General features: G+C 63.8%; 1 protein-coding gene and 1 long non-coding RNA gene across 2 annotated transcripts; both read left to right on the forward strand.

The window, feature by feature from the left end:
• Window positions 1-4,133: 4,133 nt before the first annotated feature.
• ARC (activity regulated cytoskeleton associated protein) lies at window positions 4,134-5,696 on the forward strand. Its single transcript, XM_044247073.1, has one exon. It carries the CDS (start codon window positions 4,134-4,136, stop codon window positions 5,322-5,324), a length of 1,191 nt encoding a protein of 396 aa, XP_044103008.1. The 3' UTR covers window positions 5,325-5,696.
• Window positions 5,697-5,926: 230 nt separating this feature from the next.
• Window positions 5,927-7,382, forward strand: LOC122905504. Its single transcript, XR_006384337.1, has 3 exons — window positions 5,927-5,983; window positions 6,225-6,335; window positions 6,562-7,382. It is a non-coding gene; the product is annotated as an uncharacterized LOC122905504 (long non-coding RNA).
• The last annotated feature ends 11,787 nt before the right edge of the window (window positions 7,383-19,169 follow it).

Raw genomic sequence — 19,169 nt, forward strand, 5'->3', positions numbered from 1 at the left:
TGAAGAGAAGGGGGGAGGAGCTGGGCCTGCAGAGGGCCCCCCCGGGAATCTGGGGGGTCCTCATCCTTCCCTCTCACTGTACTGGAGTGAGGCCACAGGACCCAGGAGGGCCCCACAGGTGGCAGGCCAGGACCACAGGCCAGGGCCAAGCTGGGCAGGCAGGGCCCCGGTGAGGAGCAGGCAGACCCCAGAGGTCCAGCTCCTACTGCACAAGGACAGGGTCCTGTAGCCAGTACAGCAGTGGCCGTGGTAGGGGAGGAGGTGGGGGACCGTGAGCTGGAGGGGGCTCTGACCGCTCCTGCCGACCCCCTTGCCCCCACGGAGCTGGTGCTTACACGCTGGGCTCTAAGGGCTGCTCACTGCGGACCGCCTGGGGATTTCCTGGCGACTAGCTGGCGGGGGGGGGGGGGCCCGGGTAGGCAGGGGGACCCAGAAAGTCCCAGGGCTATGAGTCCCCAGGCCTGGGTGAGCAGTACCCCCAGCCCCCTCACCCAGGGAGCCAGGCAGTGGGGCAGGGTGCCTGCTGTCAGGGGCCCCAGAGGCAGGTGGGAGCCAGGCAGAAAGGACCAAAGGACCGGGCCACAGAGCCACCAGTGCCAGCAGGAGGCTGGTCCTCGGAGGAGGGTGCGGTGGGGGCTGTGATTCCCTGAGGCTGTGCATCTGGGAGGGAGACATCCTCTCCAAATAGGCCTCTTAGCCCCACAGACCAGCACCTGGCCTCTGGAAGCCCAGAACCCTCGAACCAGAAGGTTGGAACCCCAAAGGGGCCTGAATGGGGGGCGTTGCTGCCTGGAGCCTAGCGCCGGGCAGACCTCCCCTGTGGTCGCTCTGGCCTGCCTTCCCTGCCAACACAGGCCCCTTCTTCTAAGGCCATCCAAGAAGCACCTGACCAGCTCTGCTCCCAGGCTCCCTACCCCTGCACAGCTTCCCCTCCCTCTCCCTCTCCCCCACTGCAGCCCTGAACTGCCCTGCTCTGGGTGAGGGGGGGGGGGAGGCGCTAGAGGCCCACGCTCTGCACCTTCACCCCTGCCTGTGGAGAAAGGGGGCGGCGGAGCAGGACGGGATAGAGCCCCGCATCCCGGGCAGTGGGGAGCCAACCTGACCTCTTCTCTGAGGCAGCAGAACAGAGCCTGAGGCCCAGTGCGGGGGTTGCTGAGGGTTTCCGGGGCGATAATTGGGCAGCGATGAAGTGTTCCGAGCAGAGGCTGACTCCTGTCACCTGTGATGGCCAGCACCGCGCAGCCTCCCCCCAGGTCCTGCCGGCTCCCCTCGTGACCCGCCAGCACCCCCGTTCCACTGGACCCCGCTTCCTCAGGCCTGCGGCGGGCTGCCCCAGCCCCGGAGAGGGGGCGCCGAGCGGTCGGAGTCTGAGGTCCTCTCCCCAACCCGGGTCCCCCCACAAAGGGGAGTCTCGCCTACCCCCAGCACCTTCCTGGGTCTGCTCAACCCCTCCGGCCCTCTAGGTCTCAGCCGGACACCCCACTCCAGGAAGCCCTAGCTCTTGCCGGCCTGGGTCTGGTGGAGCGGGGGCTGGAGGTCACCCCGGCCAGGGGCTGCCCAGGCAGCCGCTCAGGGGACTTGGGCCCGAGTGTCATCCTCGGGGTCATGCAGTGTTTGTAAGCTGCTGTCATTCGGTGCGGGCTCTGGCACTCCCACCACCTTCACACGCCTTTACACGCCCGCACACACCTGCACACACCTGCACATGCCTACCACACACGTGCAACCGAGGGCCGTAACCGCCCAGCTGGCTTATACGGTGTCTTCCCCGACACTGGCCCTGAGAGTTCAGCTCTCACCCCGGACGTGGACACACACTCAGGGCTCCCTGCAGGCCCCGAGGTGACCAGCCAGCCACACTGTGGGCCTGGCTACAGGCTGCGCCCCACAGACACCGCACACAGGGGCGCAGCCAGGTTCCCAGGAATGCAGCCAGGGCTGGGCAGATCTGGGATTCCTGTTCTCGCAGCTTCTCTGCCTGGCTCCCCCTCCCTCCTCCACGCTGCCCCTCCACCCTCCCGTTCAGCCCACCCACTTGCCTTTAATTAGAAATGCCAGGAGAGCGATTTTGGGCAAGTTTTTGCCAGAAAGACATTTCCCCCCAGCTAGGGGTGGAAGCTTAGAGGGGGAAAGAAACAGATTGGCTCTGGGGTAGGGAGGAGGGTTTCCAGGAGAGCAGGGGGAAGGGGCCTGGAGGAGGGGCAGCAAGTGGGGATCCCAGAGTGTGTGAGTCAGACAGAGGGGGGCTGGACACGGGTGGGGGACCGCGAGGGGGTATGAGTGTGTCTGGAGGATGGTGGGCGGGGGGTGTGAGTGTGTCTGGGGATGGCGGGGCGGGGGGTATGAGTGTGTCTAGGGGATGGTGGGCGGGGGTATGAGTGTCTGGAGGGTGGGTGCGGGGTATGAGAAGAGTGTGCAGTGTGTGTCTGACAGGGGGAGCGGGAAAAGTGGCAGCAGGGGCTGGGGTTGGATTCACTGGTGAGCCCCCGGCTCTGGGCTGCGTGTGTTACCTGTGCCTGCATAAAACCGTGTGTTACTCGTGCCTGCATAAAATTGGAGGGCCTGGGACCCATAACCCTCCATCCCGGGGTAACCCAGAAAAGATGTCCCTTCCCCACCACGGTTGCCAGGGAGGCAGAAGGGGCCTCCCTCCCGAGGGAATCTCGGCTTCCGGAGCCCCATTCCTTATATGGCGTTCTGCTTTTCTCTGCCTCTCCTGACTGCATAAGGCTGCCAGCACCCCTTCCGTCCGCCACCGCCTCCTCCTTCTCCTCCTTCCTTCCCCCTCTACCCTCCCCCTCCCCCTCCCCTTCACCTTCCTTCCCCTCCTTCCCCTTCACCTTCCTTCCCCTCCTTCTTTCCCCCTCCCCCTCCCCCTCCTCCTTCCCCTCCTCCCCCCAGCCCTCTTCCATCCTCTCAGAAGTCTTAGAGCTTCTGACCAGGGTCCCTCTGTGGCCTGGAAGGTTCAGGTACCAGGACCCCTTCATCCCCTCCACATCCCTTCCCCCACCCCGACACCCCAGCCCGCAGGGAGCAGGTTCCAGATTTCTCTGGAGGCACTACATGGAGAAGTCCTGGGCCTCACCGAAGCTGTGGGAGTGGGGGCCCCAGGCAGTCCTGTCCAGCCATTGCCACCCTGGTGTCACATCCACACCACTGCCAGGGGCCCAGCGGGGCCGAGCCAAGGCCTGAGTGCTGGTGCCCCTGGTGCCCCCACACACAGGAGGGAGGACCAGTCTGGCGCCCAGATTGAGAGCCCCCAGGGCAGGGGTGGACAGGAGCTAGAGGCCACACCTGGGAACCCACACCGGACTCAGGGGCGTGCGTGCCCTTGTCCACCACAGGAAAGCTCTTCGCAGCCTTCAGCTCCGGGGAAGGAGGGTCTGGATGGCTGTCGTGGCGCGGGGGGGGGGGGGGGTCGCTAGGGCTCCTCCGTGGCGGGATTTCCAGCCACGCCGGACTGGACACGGGCACTGAGGCCCCGAGACAGCGGAGTCGACCACCACCCGGCCCCCTAGAGAGGACGGAGACTGGAGAGGAGGGGGCCCACCCAGAGACCCAGGGGGAGGGAGGGGCTTCCTCCTAACCTTTGGGTGGGTGGGGGCAGCTCAGTACCCGCTCCAGGCCCCCGCGGAATCACACCTGCGCCCCTCCACCTCCGCCGGTCGCGGGCAGGGGGGTGTCGCCGGGGGCCGGCACCATCCCTCGCTCCGAAGGCTGAATGAGTCGGGGAGGGGGCGTCCGGAGCCCGCTGGCGGATTAGTCACCCGGGCCGCTGGCGCGTGCGGGGGGCGGGTACTCCCGGGGCGCCGGGCGCGCGGGCGGGCGCGGGGGGCGGGGCGCGCGGGGCGGGGAGCCCGGCGGGGACCAATGGGAGCGGGGGCTCGGCGAGGGGCCGCCCACGGCCGTGCGGCCGCATAAAGGGCCGGCGGCGGCGGCAGGGCGCAGAGCTCGGCGTCGCGGCTCCCCGCTCCTCTCCGCCTGCCCGCGCTCTCCTGCGCTCCGCCGCCGCCGCAGCCGCCGCAGCGCCGGGACCGAAGGGACCCTCTCGGCTGCACCGCACCGCCGGCCCAGCAGGACACTGCAGTCCGCCGCCTCGCGCCAGTCCGACCGCCGCGGCCACCTGCGCACCGATGGAGCTGGACCACAGGACGAGCGGCGGCCTCCACGCCTACCCCGGGCCGCGGGGCGGGCCGGCGGCCAAGCCCAACGTGATCCTGCAGATCGGTAAGTGCCGGGCCGAGATGCTGGAGCACGTGCGGAGGACCCACCGGCACCTGCTGACCGAGGTGTCCAAGCAGGTGGAGCGGGAGCTGAAGGGGCTGCACCGGTCGGTGGGGAAGCTGGAGAGCAACCTGGACGGCTACGTGCCCACCGGCGACTCGCAGCGTTGGAGGAAGTCCATCAAGGCCTGCCTGTGTCGCTGCCAGGAGACCATCGCCAACCTGGAGCGCTGGGTCAAGCGGGAGATGCACGTGTGGCGGGAGGTCTTCTACCGGCTGGAGAAGTGGGCCGACCGCCTGGAGTCCATGGGCGGCAAGTACCCGGTGGGCAACGAGCCGGCTCGCCACACTGTCTCGGTGGGCGTCGGGGGTCCAGAGGGCTACTGCCAGGAGGCAGATGGCTACGACTACCCGGTCAGCCCCTACGCCATCACCCCTCCGCCGGCTGCTGGGGAGCTGCCGGGACAGGAGCCGGGGGAGGCCCAGCAGTACCCGCCCTGGGGGAGCAGTGAGGACGGGCAGCCGAGCCCCGGCGTGGACACGCAGATCTTCGAGGACCCGAGGGAGTTCCTCAGCCACCTGGAGGAGTACCTTCGCCAGGTAGGCGGCTCGGAGGAGTACTGGCTGTCGCAGATCCAGAACCACATGAACGGGCCGGCAAAGAAGTGGTGGGAGTTCAAGCAGGGCTCCGTGAAGAACTGGGTGGAGTTCAAGAAAGAGTTCCTGCAGTACAGCGAGGGCACGCTGTCCCGGGAGGCCATCCAGCGGGAGCTGGACCTGCCGCAGAAGCAGGGGGAGCCTCTGGACCAGTTCCTGTGGCGCAAGCGGGACCTGTACCAGACGCTGTATGTGGACGCCGAGGAGGAGGAGATCATCCAGTACGTGGTGGGCACCCTGCAGCCCAAGCTTAAGCGCTTCCTGCGCCACCCACTGCCCAAGACCCTGGAGCAGCTGATCCAGCGAGGCCGGGAAGTGCAGGACGGCCTGGAGCAGGGGGCCGAGCCCGCCAGCACCCCTGTCCCCACCGAGGACGAGCCCGACGCCCTCACACCGGCCCTCACCAGCGAGTCCGTGGCCAGTGACCGGACCCAGCCCGAGTAGAGGCCAGCCCAGGCCCCGGCCTGCCCACCGGACCCCACCTGTGGCCTTCGCCAGCCAGGACTGTTGAGCTGGGCTGACCCCTGCACGGGGAGCCCCTCTTCCTCACCCGGCTGGGCACCCGACCTCAGCCTGCCAGCCTGACTCCCACAGACACATGCCGTCCAGCTGTGGGCGGCAACCCCCACGCAGCAAAGGGCCCCCGCCCCATCACCTGCCTTCTGTCTATCTTTCCTGGCTTCCGATGCCCCCATCCACTCCCTGCACACTCTCTGGCCACCACAGGATCTCCCAGCCTCGTTCTTCTGCTCACCCCCACCGCCCGGGCCCCCTGGGCACTCAGAAATCAAGTGTGCAGATGGCCCAGTCCAGTGAGCGCCGAGCCCAAGGGGCAGCCCCAGAGCAGAAGCTGAGACAGCACCAGCGCTGCCTCCCTCTGGGGCAGTTGCCGCGCAGCCGGCAGCAGCCGGCGGCTGGCACTCTTGCCGCCGCCCAGGGCAGCCGCCAGCCTCCGGCAGCGGCGAGCCTCGCTCCTGCTGGCAGAAAGCCAGAGTCTCCGGAGCCTCCGGCGCGGCGGCAGCAGCAGCAGCAGCAGCAGCAGCAGCGGCGGCAGCGACCCCGCGGCTGCAGACCTGGCGTCCGGGTGCCTCCTGGCTCCTCAGGTGAGCCCCAGCCCCGAGGCACCCCCACGAGGGGCACTGTACGGTAGGGAAGGGCCTGGCCCCAGGGGTGGGGTGTCCCCAGCAGGTCAGCTGTAGGGGTGGGGTGGGAGGCTGCAGCGTGCAGTGGTGGGAACAGAGCAGAGACCCCAGGGATCTGGGAGGAGGCCGGGGTGGGCCCCGGCGCGGTGGGAAGGCGGAGCCTGCGCTCACAGGACCCCGTGCTTTCTCTCCTTGGTACCAGTGATCCAGCCCAGCCTGGAAAAGGATCGCCCGGGCTCCAGGACTCACTGCGGAGGGTCCCACAGGGCCTGCGTCCTCAAACTCCTCTGAGGAGCCAGGAGAGTGACGACAGGTATGGTGGACCCCTCTCTCCGGAGAGTCCCTGCCCCGCCACTCCCCTGCCTCAGGATCCCAGGCCCAGCGCCCCCCAACCCAGTGCTCTGGGCGCTGAGAGGCAGCCCACAGTGGGGGCTTGGCCCTGGGGGAGCAGCAGCCCCAAAACATCCCCCCCTAGCCCTCCTGGGCAGCCCCTCCCAGCCTGCGGCCTGTGTCCCTGACAGCCTGTGTCTTTCTTCCAGGTCTTAAGGCTCCTACAGAGCCTTCGCTGCTGAGCCTGGTGCAGTCCCTCCCCCTCCCCCCCGCAAGCTGCCTGCACACAAGGAGGAGACCCCGAGGTCAGCAGAGGCACCGCAGAGAGGGCGCGCCCGGCAGAGAGCTGGTGATGAAGACATGCCAGCGTGAGGGCCAGGGCCTGCCCCGCTGGCCACCAGCCTGCCTGCCCCCATAGCCGCTGTGGCTGGAATTGGGGCCTGCTACTGCAGGGCCTGTCTCACTCCAGCCCCGGAAGCCCTGCCCACAGCACAGCGGCCACCCTCTCCTGCCAGAGCTTTCCAGGAGCTCTGAGGCTGAGGCCACAGCCCCAGCCCCTGCCCGCAGCCCCAGGCCCGGGCCCCACCGCGGGAGATCTCAGAAGCCCTGCACCTGGGGTTTAAGCGGGCTCTCTGCCAGGCCCCACCACTGCCGGGGCCCAGACCCCCAGCTCTGCCGGCACCAACGCCCTGGTGCTGGCCAGCCATTCATGTCTGCAGGCCAAGCAGGCCCTGGCTGGGGGTTCTCCTTTCTGTCTAGCCGGTGGGGGTTTCCAGATTTAGGAGAATGATGGCTGCCAGCCCCTTCATCCTGCACCCCTGCCGGCACCACCCCCCAGATTTTATTTTTGTACATAAGCCATAACCCAGGGGTGCAGGGAGGCCCTGGGGTCCTCAAGAGTGTGTGTGGCCCGTTCCCCCCCAACCCGGCGGGTCAGGCATTGAATGTCGGGCTGGGCCACGTGTACCTCATCACCTTACCTGAAGACAGACTCTTTTGTAAGATTTTGTTAATAAAATAATGAAACTTCTCTGTGCATGCTGTTGTTTCTCTGCCGGGTTCAGTTGACTGGCATGGAGCTGTGGAGGGGGGCGGCTCGGGGAGGTGCGTTCCTGGAAGCCCCGTGAGCGCAGACTGAACGCTCTTTGGGGATGGAGGGAACACAGCCCGCCACCCCGCAGGCCAGTTGGTCAGGGTCCTGGATCCCCAGGGAAGTAGGGCTGAGGGGCTCCCCTTGTGGAAGCCAAAGACCTGTGGCCTCCAGGCCTGAGGCAGGCGGTGGTGGAGAGGCGTGGAGACCTCCTCCTGGCTGAGCAGAGGACAGCCCCCACCAACCTGTGCACCCCGCCTGCTGGGGTGGGGGCTGTCCTGAGAGCTCTCCTGTCGCCAGGGCTCCGCCCCCACGGAGGCCCAGGGCTTCCGCCTAGGGGTCTTCTCCAGCACCTAGGGGTCTTCTCCAGCACCGAGCAAGGCAAGATTCCCACTGGGAGGTGCCCCTAACAAGTCCTGGGTCATAGCTGTGTTCTCCCCACGTCTGTTTCCTCATCAGTAAAATGAGAAAACTGCCACTAATATAAACCCACGGGTGGGTTCAAGAACTGAGAGACGACGGCCACCTGTGTCCTGCAGGTGGCCGGCCTCACTGGTCTCTGTGGGCTTTCGAGGCCCCCGAGAGAGGGAGAGCTAGCGTGAGCAGGCTCAAACCCCTGAACCAGCTGGGGTTCGAGGAGAACCAAGCCCAGTGCGAGTGGACAGCGAGCCATCGGTCACAGGGAGTTAGTTGGCTTGCTCAAATGTGGGCCAGACCGCTGCAGGACTTCCTCTCCCCCTGCTGTGGCTCAGCTCCACTATTAGGGCCCGTCTACTGATGGAGCCAGGCCCACCCTGACGACCTCGGTGATCTTCCTGATGTCGAGTCAAGCGATGATGGGCTCTGGTCACACCTGCAAAAGGCCTTCCGAGCAATACCTACCTTCGGGTTTGACTGAATGCTGGGGACAGGTCCCTAGCGAGGCTGATGTGTACAACTGACTGTCAGGAATGCCGCGGTCGTGGCCAGAGGCTAGCGACCTACCCAGCACAGGTCTGATGAGGGAACAGAAGGCCAGCTGAGGACAAAGCAGAAGCCGACACCTCCCCTCCCCACACCCTGCCATGGGACCTATGTGACATTCCTCAGGCACTCTCCGCTGCCCTAAAGGAAAGACAAATAGCTAACTTGTAGCGGTCACAACCCCACAAGACCCTCGCGGTTTACAAGGAAGAAGCTTTCTTATCCATAGCCTAAGTCCAGGACCCGTAGCTCAGTCCCTGGAGCCCTGACATCGCCCTCCCGCCCATAAAACCGAGGGAGGCCGAGGCGGAGGGACACGTGAATAAAGCTGAATTTCTTCTAACCCTGAGCATCACTGAGAAGGACGGGTGAGAGCGGGCATGCCACGCTCCTCCTGGAACGTTCTTCCCGAAGAACCTCCCAACGGTCTTCCCGATAGTGCCTCATTAGAGGGAAAACCAGCGTGGCCGGACAAGGACCAGGCCCCCAGTGTCCCGAGAGTCTTCGTTAGCGTGTGGCAGTCCTTCTGGACACCTCTCTGTCCTCACCTCCCCAGCTGCCGAGTACAGAACCAGCCGCTCCGCGGGTTGCGTGGGCAGCAGCTCTTTCTGCCCCCGGGGCCTGGCCCTGCGCACAAAGACGCCTCAGGGGTTCTTTCTTGGCGGTGGGCTCCGGACTCCACCGCACTAAACCTCTCCTGTACCCCCAAACCACATCAGGTCCTCCCCCCGACGAAGGGGCCGCCCTGCTCTGTGGGGCGCTGGGCCGGAGGGGGCGGGGAGGGCAGGTGGGGAAGCTGAGCACAGCCCAGCCGGGTGCCCGCCGACTAGAGCCTCGCCAGAGCCTCGATCCGCAGGGTCCGGGGGAGGACGGGTCCCTGCCCGGTGTGAGGAGGACACCAGGGGAGGCAGGAAGCGAGTGGGAGGCAGAAAGAGCCACCGGCCATGAGGAAATATCGGAAATATCGTCACCTCCGCATGGAGAGGGCTGGTGGCCCTGAGCAAGGCGCTCCCTGGTGAAAAGGCAGCCTCTTTCCTATTCTTCCCTTTTATTTCTTTTAAATAATGGAAGCTCTGACAAGAATGGGGAAAGGAAATTGACAGGAACAGGAGGCTGGGCCCCCCGCGACGCCTGAGCGGCTGTGATCCCTCCCGGAGAAACGCTACGGCTCACATCAAAAACTGGAAGCTATAGGTGCCTTTTTCTTCTCCGTAATAACAAGTTGCTCCCCGTAATTGCACGACTGTGAGACGGGCTATCGAGCGCTTCGAGTGACTGGGGACACAGCTCTGAGTCTTTTGGTCCTCGGAGAAAAGACGGGGGCCAAGGGCGGGGCAGGGGTTGGCGGGGGTGGAGGCACCCAACCCCAGCCCCAGGCCCAGGACAGGGTGTGCCCCACACAGGCCTTGCTCGCCTCTCCCCTTCCTGCCAACTCATTATCACAGACGACCCAGCCTCCTCTCTTGACTGGGGAAACTGAGGCACGGGGAGGGGCTGTGCTTGCCTTGCTTCCGGGGTCAGAGCTGGGACTGGAGACGGGGTGTCTGGAAGCCCCGCGGGGGCCCACCCTGCAGACCCAGCTGGCTGTGGGGCTCCGAGCCAGGGGGCCAGAGGGCTCAAGCCCCAGGGCTGCCTTTTCTCTAAGATCAAGTCCGCCCACGGAGGGGGCTTGAGGGTCAGAGGGCAGCGAGCCCAGGCTGTGGGGGAGAGGCTCGGAGCTGCTGAGACTTGGTCTCACGTGTCCCCTTAACGTGCAGTTGGGAGTGAGCCCTCAGCCCCGCAGGTTAAGCAAGGCTGCAAGTCCCCGCCTGAGGGACGGGTTCGGGAAGGCGTCTGAGCCCGCGCAAGGCCAGGCGGCCGTAACGCAGAGGCCGGACCGGACGGCTGCTCTTCTGTCCCAGGAGCACGTGGCTGGGGCCTGAGCTCCGCTGCCCATTCAGACCTTCTAAGTGCCCTGCCGCCTCCAGGCCTCTGTCCCTGTCTGCTGGAGAAGCCAGAGGAAGGGCAAGGAGATGGCTAGGGCAGACCACAGCCTTTAGGCTCAGAGAGGCCCCGGGGAAGAGGCTCGTCCCTGCCGCCCACCCTGGAGAACGCAGCCAGAGGTGGGGGGGATTCCAGGGACAGCCAGAGGGCAGAAGGCCACACAGAAAATTGTATGGGGTGAAGCAAACTTCACCTGGCCCCGGGGAGATCTGGTCTCTGTCCTCGGCTGTGTGTGTGGTGGGGGGTGGGTGTCATCATGGAGCCCGGGGACATCCCGAGCCCAGTGTCCCGTTTCCCCGGGGCCCTGGGCCACACGGTGTCAGCTTGGGCTCCCGAGCGGCTGGAGACGGAGGTCGGCCGCGCAGGAAGACGACCAGGTCAGCGTGATGGGAGCCGGACCAAGACCCTGGACGGCGAGGCGGGGGCTTCCCCGGCCGGCAGCACTCGTGGGAGCCGGCACTTCGGGCCGGGAGAGCACACGCTGCCCGCGACTCCACCGGGAGAGGGCGGTGCGGACCCTCCCAGGCCCTGCCCGCGCGCCCCTGCCCCTGGCTGAGGGCGTCGGTGTCCTTTCCTTGCGATGAGCCTAACCGGGAGCCTGACCGCTCTCGTGAGTTCTGGGAGCCCTTGGAGCGAACCGGCGGACCCCACGGGGTCTAGGGGACCCCAGACTCTGCAGCTGGTCTCAGAAGTAAGGGTGGACTTGGGACCGTTCCCAGGTGATACAGCTTCACAGATGACGGGGACTCTTGCCAGTCCGTCAGGGACTTTTAACTCCAGGGTGTTCAGCGTTATCATAGAAATTTAACAGACTCAAACCCAAAATGTTACCATGTTTGTCAAGAATTTGCATGTGCCCCGTATTTCAGGCGTTTTCCTACTGCAGAGAATCAGGCTGATTGGAGTAAGGGACAAGCTCACGGCGCCGGCGCATCTAACGGGGCCGCCGGGGTAGACGTGTGACTTTGGGTAGAAACCGTATGAAATTTTGTGTATAGTAACGGAACATTGGAGAGAGCTTAAGAATCACCATATTCTTTAGCCTAATTTATTGAATTTTTAATAATTTTTAAGTATTTGGAAATTACACAAAGTCTGGAAAAGTAGATTCCGTGTAGAATATATTGACTTTACGGATGTAGCTATAAAGTTTCGGAGACATCAGCGGGACCGGACATTACTTTCAAGTCCCCTTCAGTCGGCTGCACACGTGTGGCGCTGCCGAGTGTCCCTTAGACTCAGTTGGGGCTTGGTAATTTGCTGCGCGGGCACTCAGGTAAGGACCGGAGCGGCTCCCGAGCCCTTGGTCCCGGCTGCAGTCCCCAGCACGACTGAGCTCCCTCCAGGCGGGCTTCCATCTCTGTGCTCAGAACTCCGGGTCCCTTGAGTGACTGGGGAACACCTCCAGCTGCCCTCTCCTGCCCCTCGATGCTCCCCACCGACTCACCCCGTTCGGCCCCCTTAGGCTCCCTTCCTCCTCCTCTTCCTTTCAGTGTGGCCTTTTGGGGAAGTCTCCAGTTCTGCATTGTCTTGTCTCTATCACTCTCTGTCTCTGTCTGTCTCTTCCTGGTGACGTCCTTAAGCCTTGCTGGCAGGCTTGTCCATGTCAGGCCCCAGGACAATCTCCATCAGGACCGGCTTCTCCATGAGAGGCTCCCTGAGGACAGGTTCCCCCAGGAAGGCTCCCCTAGGACCAGTTCCCCTAGAATGGGGTTCCCTAGGAGGGCTCCCCAAGGGCAGGCTCCCCCGGAGAGACTCCCTAGGAGGGCATCCCTACAATGATCCCTTCCGCAGCCCCACCCTCCCAACCTAGAAACTGAGGCACAGGGAGCGACAAGGACATGCCTAAGACTGTAGTGAACCAGCCAGACTCCTGATCCCCACGCCCACGGCCTGGAAGATGGTGGAAAGCATGGCCACTGAAGGGATGTTCCCGAGCCCACGTCCTCACTGACTCTGCCTCTGGGGGGGCCTGCTTGGAACACGCCCTTCTCCCCAGCAGCAAAGGACACGGTGGGGGCTGAGTTGGCAGTGGCTCTGCTGGGGCCTCTGACGGTCCCCATGACTGCCTTCTGCTGCCCGGGGCCGGCCCCGACCCCACTGGCCTCTGATTCCAGACCCAGCCCGGATCCCCCCGCCCCCGCCGGCCTTGCACCCCCGAGCGCCCCCTGCCCACACTGCGGGGGTCCCAGCCAGCACTCTGCTTGCCACCAGCTGGCTTCCTCCAGGAAGGAGGCCAGGCACCTCCCGCCCCCAGCTCGTGGCTCTGGAGGCCCCAAATGGCCCTCAGGCGGGGCTTTCCTATATAAGGCAGCCCGGAGCCAGTCCAGCCGCCTGGGCAGGTGGGAGACTGAGGTCCCGAGGGCGAGAGTGACCAGGTGAACCAAACAGCCTGCTTCAGGGCTTGGTCCACCTTGGGCCAAGCTCTCAGCAGAGCGAAAGCAGAAGGGCAGGGAGCAAGCCTTCCTTCCTGGGCTCCTCTGTCTTCCCGCCTTTTGTGCCCTTCACTGCCCCATGGGGGACCCCTGCCCGTCAAACCCCGCCTCTTCTTAGCCACCCCAAACCAAGCGTGCCCGGATGGCCGATAGCCCTAGTACTGAACCTAGGCCGCCCCAGGGATCCGGCTGAGGGCAGCGTGGCCTAAGGGCGCTGCCACAGCTGGGCCGCGGGGGGGGGGTGGCCTTTCCAGAAACAAAAGCCACTGGCAGGGTGGGGTTTGCTCCCCTGAAACCCCCCCACTGCAGGCAAGTACCATTTTTTTCTCTTCACTGAGGCTACACCCTTGGCCCCCCCAGGTCTGAGCCCCCGTGCACAGTGACCCCCAAGTCCCAGCTGGGAGCCTAGGAAGGGCCAGGACACCCCCGCCCCAGCACCCAGACCCTGCCCATCCTCCCTACCCAGTCTCCCCCCCAGGGCAAGCTGGCTTAGGTACCCTGTTCCTTCCGTAGCTACTAACCTGTGCCACTAACAGCCACTAACCCTGTGCCAGCCTCAGCCAGAGCCCCCACACCACGCAGAGCCCGCCCCCTGGAGCCCCCACGCCACCCAGAGCCCCCCCGCCACCTGCCACCGAGAGCGGCAGCACGTGCCAAGCACCTGCCTCTCCCCAGAGGCCAGCACCCTCCGTGGATTCAGGCTCAGGGCCTGAGATGACGTTTCCTTTCTTCTGTTTTGTTTCTCCTGGAGTTTCGGCTCTGCTCACAGGCACTGCTCGCTCCGGCCCTTGGAGGCACGTGGTCCTACACGACAGCCCCATGGCATCTGCTTCTGCGTCCCCTTTGTGTTGATATCTTTTCCAGAGACCCTAGTCCTAGAATGCAAAGACCTTTAAGAACCAGAACTGCTGACCAGGAAGGCCCCGCTCCCCAGGCACCTCCCACCGCCTCTGCGGTGGTCCAGCTCCAGCCCCGGCCGGCCCCTGTCCCCTGCCCCAGCGCTGCTGGGGGGTGCCCCGCTATTGCCTACATCCCCCTTTTGCAGACTTCCCTGGCCTCCTTGTCCCCCTCCGTCCACCCTCGCCCCTCTGTCTCCACCTCCGCATCCTTCTCTCTCTCCAGCCTCCTCTGGCCCCTCCCGTCCTGCCAGCCGCTGTGTCCTTCCAGAATCCCTTAGAAGCAAACCTCCTCCCCCATTCTCTCCCTCGACCCCTGCCCTCTCCCTGGCTCTCCCCACCTGTCTCCCACTGTCTACCTCGGTCCGTCTGGAACCGCTCCAGAAGACCTCCTCCCTCTGACCTGCCTCTTTATAAGAGTCCTGACCTTGAGCAGAGGTCCCTGCCACCCCCGAGTGACCTGCAAGCTCAGCCTGCTTGGCTCAGCCCTGGGAAGGGAGGGGGTGCCAGGTGTTGTCCCTCTCTGAGTCCTTCCCCTGTCCATGGCTGGGCCCCGAGTGTGGCTCTGACCCGTGGCCACAGCTCAGTTCCAGCCACTGTGCCGTCTCTGAGCCACAGCCCCATACAGAACAGGGCAAGCCTTGGCTCAGGGCGCCCAAAGGAGGGGACGCTGGCGTAGAGGCCGTTCCCCGGGGACAGCAGCAACCTGAGGAGGGAGTGAGGACCGGACTGCGGGAGTAAGCAAATGGCTCCACAGGGAGGGTTGGACGGGGACCTCCAAGGCTCTCTGGGATGCCACCTGGCTTGCTTGTCTGGATGTCTCATAGGGAACCACCAAGCTGCCCGGGAGACCCCCACTGCACCTGCCTGCCGGACTTCTATTCATCCTCCAAAGCCCTGTTCTCTCTTGCCCTCCCCTCCATGGCCACCACCGTCCTGCCGCCCTTGGCGTCACCTCTGTGGACCCTCCCTGTCCTGGCACCTGTTTGGTGCTCTCTGAAGATAGACACCACCCTGCCAGTTCCGTGCGCCCCTCTTTGCCCTTCTGTGGGAGGCCGCCCCCCCTCGGAGGGCCCAGGGCTCCCGTGTTCCTGCGGCTGGCTCGTCTGGCGTCTCCCGTGGCAGGAGTCTGGGCTGTGAAGGAGGCTATTTTTAGCCTCTGTTATCCCCGTAATTATCTTGTCTCTGTTTTGCCCTGTGCTTGGTACAGATCTGCCAGAAAATGTCAGTCTGCCTTCACACTTGGGGGAAACGGGGACGAGGGGGACCCCCACCATGGAGTGGGTGGGCGCCCACCGTGCTGCTCTAATTATAACCCCTGGGACTTTGGGGGGGGTGGCCCTCTGCTCTGGCCGCTGCAGGGGACGCTGGCCCTGCCTGACAGAGGCCAGGAGAGCCTTATAGGAAATTCTGACACGTCCCAGCCAGAGGGAATCAGGGCTCGGACAGCAGCTAGGCATTGCAGACTGTAGGCGCCCCCACCCCACGCCCTGCCCACACTCAAAACGGGGCCTGACCCGTGTGAGACGCGCTAAAGCCGTCTGTACAAGGAGTTCTTGTCCGCGAGAGTTCAGACCTGGCCTTGGGGAGCAGACACGGCTTTCCTGTGATCCCTGGAGGAAACAAGAGCTTGGGGGCCACTCAGACACCACCCCCCGTCTCCTGGTGTCTGTCCTTGGCAGGCAGGAACTCTGTGTTCCTGCTGCTCCTCGAAGCCTCCGAAGAGACCCTAGCTGGGTTTGCTCCTTTGAGCGGCGAAGTCACTGCTGTGCGGGACTCCCCATTGGGAGGCAATGGGACATGGCCACAGCTGCCTGGGGCTGGGATCCCGGGCCCTTCCTTGGGCTGGAGACAGGCACCTGCCGGAACAGAGGCACACAAGGACCCTTCCCTCTGGGTGTGCAGGAGGACACGCGGCCCAGGGGCTGGGGCTGGGCTCCCCCTTGGACTCGAGGTCCTGGCCTCCAGACCTCAACGCTTCCTCTGAGGTCAGCTGGCACCTCTGGGTCCCCCTGGCCGGCCTTCAGGGTCCTCCCAAGACCATCCTCCACGCTCACTTCTCCCTGCACGCTCCTGTCTTGAAGTTGTTGTTCTTCATGTAGAGTCTCTGCATTTCCACTCTTCTCCCCTGTCCCAGCCTCCAGGTGTTGCCATGGGAACCAGGCTGTGGTACCCGCAGCATCCTTGATGGATGAGTTTCCGGACCACCTGTGTGCGTGTGCACGTGTGCGGGTGTGTGTATGTGTATGCATGTGCGTGTGTGTGCGGGTGTGCGTGTGTGTATGCTGGTGTGCATGTGTGTGCGTGTGCACATGTGTGTATACGTGTGTGGGCAGGCATGTGCACGTGTGTGTGGTGGGTATGTGTGCGCACGGGACAGGTGTGCCTTGTGTGCATTTGTGTGTGCATGTGTGCGCGTCAGGTGTGTATTAGGGCAGCGAGGGCCCCTGGGGTCTGTGGTCTGGAGCAGGGGGTGCAGAAGGGCGGCAGTGATGGGAAAGTCACCCCATGTCCCCCCCGCCTCCCCAGCAGGGACGTGACCCCATCACTGCCGTGGTCCTGCTCCTCACCGCCCCGGCCCAGCCTGGCTGACATCGGCCTGGGCACTGGGACCGAGAATGGCCCCCAGTGGCCTCCCTTCCCCCCCGGGGCCCCGAGGCAGGCCCTGTCCTTCTGCCTCTCCTCTGACTCTAGGGCGGGGGGCTGAGGCTGGATCCCTTCCTCTCCCTGGGGCGGCTTCGGGAGCGGAGTTAGAGCGACCTCAGCACCCCGCAGTGACACGGGTGCCCCAACCTGCAGGCCCTGCAGCCTCCCTGGGCGCAAGTCCTTGTCGTCCCCCGGGCCTCCTCCTCCCCCTTGCCATCCCCGGCTCTGCAATGGCACCAGTGGGGGGCATCGCCAGAGCCCTCCGCTGCTCCTGGGACCCAGACCGCAGAGGACGGAGGGGAGCTGAGGGGAGAGGGGCCCCTGGGGAGGCTGCTGCGGCACTGACGTCGCTGCTGCACTGCTGACAGTGGCCTCCCTGTCGCCTGTCCTCGGCCTCCGCCCACCTGGGAGCTCCGTGCCAGGAGTCCTGATGAGCCGCGTGGGTGGGAGAGGAGAGCCGCGGCCTTCTGCCAGCCTCCGCGCTCCTCCCTTCCTGCAGTCTCCCCCTCCCCGGTCCCCCTACCAGCCCAGCCAGTGGGACTGGGTGCCTGGGGAGGGTATGCCGGCTTGGGGTGGGGGTCTGACCCACATCAGGGCCCCTGGGCTCCAGGCGAGCAGGCTCCCAAGGCAGGGCTGTGCCCCCTCCATCACGACCTGCTCCCCGGACACCTGGCCAAGGACCATCCTGAGGCTAGCACCTGCTTGAGGACTTTCCCTCCCCCTCCCCCAGGATACTTCCTGGGTCAGCTCATGCTTTGGATATATTGGGTTAAAAAATGCATTATTAGGTGGCTCAGTGGGTTAAAGCTTCTGCCCTTGGCTCAGGTCATGATCTCAGGGTCCCGGGATCAAGCCCCACATCGGGGTCTCTGTTCAGGGGGAGCCTGCATCCTCCTCTCTCTCTGCCTGCCTCTCTGCCTCCTTATGCTCTCTGTCTGTCAAATAAATAAATAAAATCTTTAAAAAAATAAAAAAAAAAACCCGCATCATTTAAATGAATTTTTCTATTTTTTATGGTGGCTACTAGAAAATTTTCCGTCACATCGGCAGCTCACGCTCGTTCTGTTGCAGGGGGTGGCAGTGCACCCTGGGGAGGGACGGGGGCTGGTTTGCTAAGCCTGACCACTGGGTGACGGGACAAGGCCAGGAGTCACTGTCAGCCGGCCAGGGAACCCCGGGATCCCAGAGGGCTCCGTCCCACCTCGGAGAAGGCCAGAACCGCTGCACGGGTGTTTTCTAGAACCCTGAGACCCCAAGCAATTATTGCCAGCAATGGTCCCAGGACACCATGGGGGAGTAGCCTTGCCTGAAGCTCCCCCCAACTAGTTGGTGACCCCTTAGTCCAAAGAGGTGCCCTCGTTGTGTAAACACAAGGGGTCCACAAGGGGAGAGGTACCTGCAGTGGTCTCTGGGCCCAGCCCACAGAGAGAACACTTGCTCACGGCCTCCTCTGTCCCCCAGCCTTGGACACGAGGGCTGGGCAATGCTGGTGCCCAGACACCTGTAGGGGAGCTCTGCCACCTGCCCTGGAGGGGAGGGCTTTCGAGCCCCGATGTCTTGGGGCCTGTTCCCCCAATGCCAGCCTGTCTCCTCCCTGGACTTGGCCGTTCAGAATGCCCAGCCCTGGGCCGCCATGGCCACTGTGCCCAGGTCCCATGGGCCAGCCCCGTCTCCCAGAGGGGACCCCTCCCCGCCCTGCCACAGGAAGGGCTGCCACCCTCCCAGGAGACCTCTGAACCGCCGTACGGCTGTGCTAGTGGCCAGTCGTGGAAACCCATCACAGGGCAGACCCCGCCTGTCCCAACGTGGAGTCTCAAGCACCGGCCTCCCCTGTCTGTTTCACGCTGGGCCTCAGCATTTCCTCTGCCCAGTCTCTGTGTGGGGCTCTGTCTCCCCTGACCTGGTCCTAACGTCTTGCTGGCTTTGACCAAGGCCTGGGGCAGGAGGTAAATGCCAGCTTTGACCCTAGGTGCTTTTCATCTTGGGCAGAAAACCATAGCTCATGCCTGCCCTCGCCCACAGCAACCCTGGACCTATTGAACTTCAAGCCTTCCTGGACCCCCAAACACACAGTAGGAGGAAGGAGGGAAGGAAGGAAGGGAGGGAGGAAAGAGGGGAAAGGAGGGAGGGAGATACGGACCAATGTCTGTCATGAATATAGGTGCAAAAATCCTGAACAAAAGAGTAGCAAATAGAATTCCGTGGTGTATGAAACTAACCACATACTGTGACCGAGAGGCTTGTTACTGGGATGCAAGGCGGGCTCAGTGTGTGCAAATCAAGCAATGAGGATGTGCCTGGGCTGGGCGGCTCACTGGATTAAGCATCGACCCTGACTTTGGCTCAGGTCAGGCGCGATCTCAGGGTCCTGAGAATGAACCTTGAATCAGCGTCCGTGCTCAGCAGGGGGTCTGCTTGAGGGTTTTCTCTTCCTCTCCCTTTGCCCCTCTCTCCCCTAAAAAGAGAGAAAGAAAGAAAGAACGAAAGAAAGAGGAAGGAAGAAAGAAAAAGGAAAATCAATGTAATTCAGCATGTTAACAGGTTAAAGAAAATAAATCACAGGTCATACACTTGAAGCTGAAAAGATAGTTGAGAAAATGTAGCACTCAGGTTATGATAAAAACTCAGAAAAATGGGAACAGAGGGGCGCTCTTCCAACCTGATACGGAGAGTCCACAGGAAACTTGTGCGTGACATCACACCAGTGCTGGAAGTCCCAACGTTTTCCTTCTTAACGTCAGCAATACTGGAAGTTCTAGCCACTGAAATAAGGCAAGAAAACTACATAAAAGATGTACAGAGTG

Source organism: Neovison vison, chromosome 4, assembly GCF_020171115.1.
Source record: "Neovison vison isolate M4711 chromosome 4, ASM_NN_V1, whole genome shotgun sequence".
NCBI lineage: Eukaryota > Metazoa > Chordata > Mammalia > Carnivora > Mustelidae > Neogale > Neogale vison.

Bases quoted from the DNA above. Each gene is read 5' to 3' on its own strand.
- ARC (XM_044247073.1), top strand. From the start codon at position 4,134: ATGGAGCTGGACCACAGGACGAGCGGCGGCCTCCACGCCTACCCCGGG.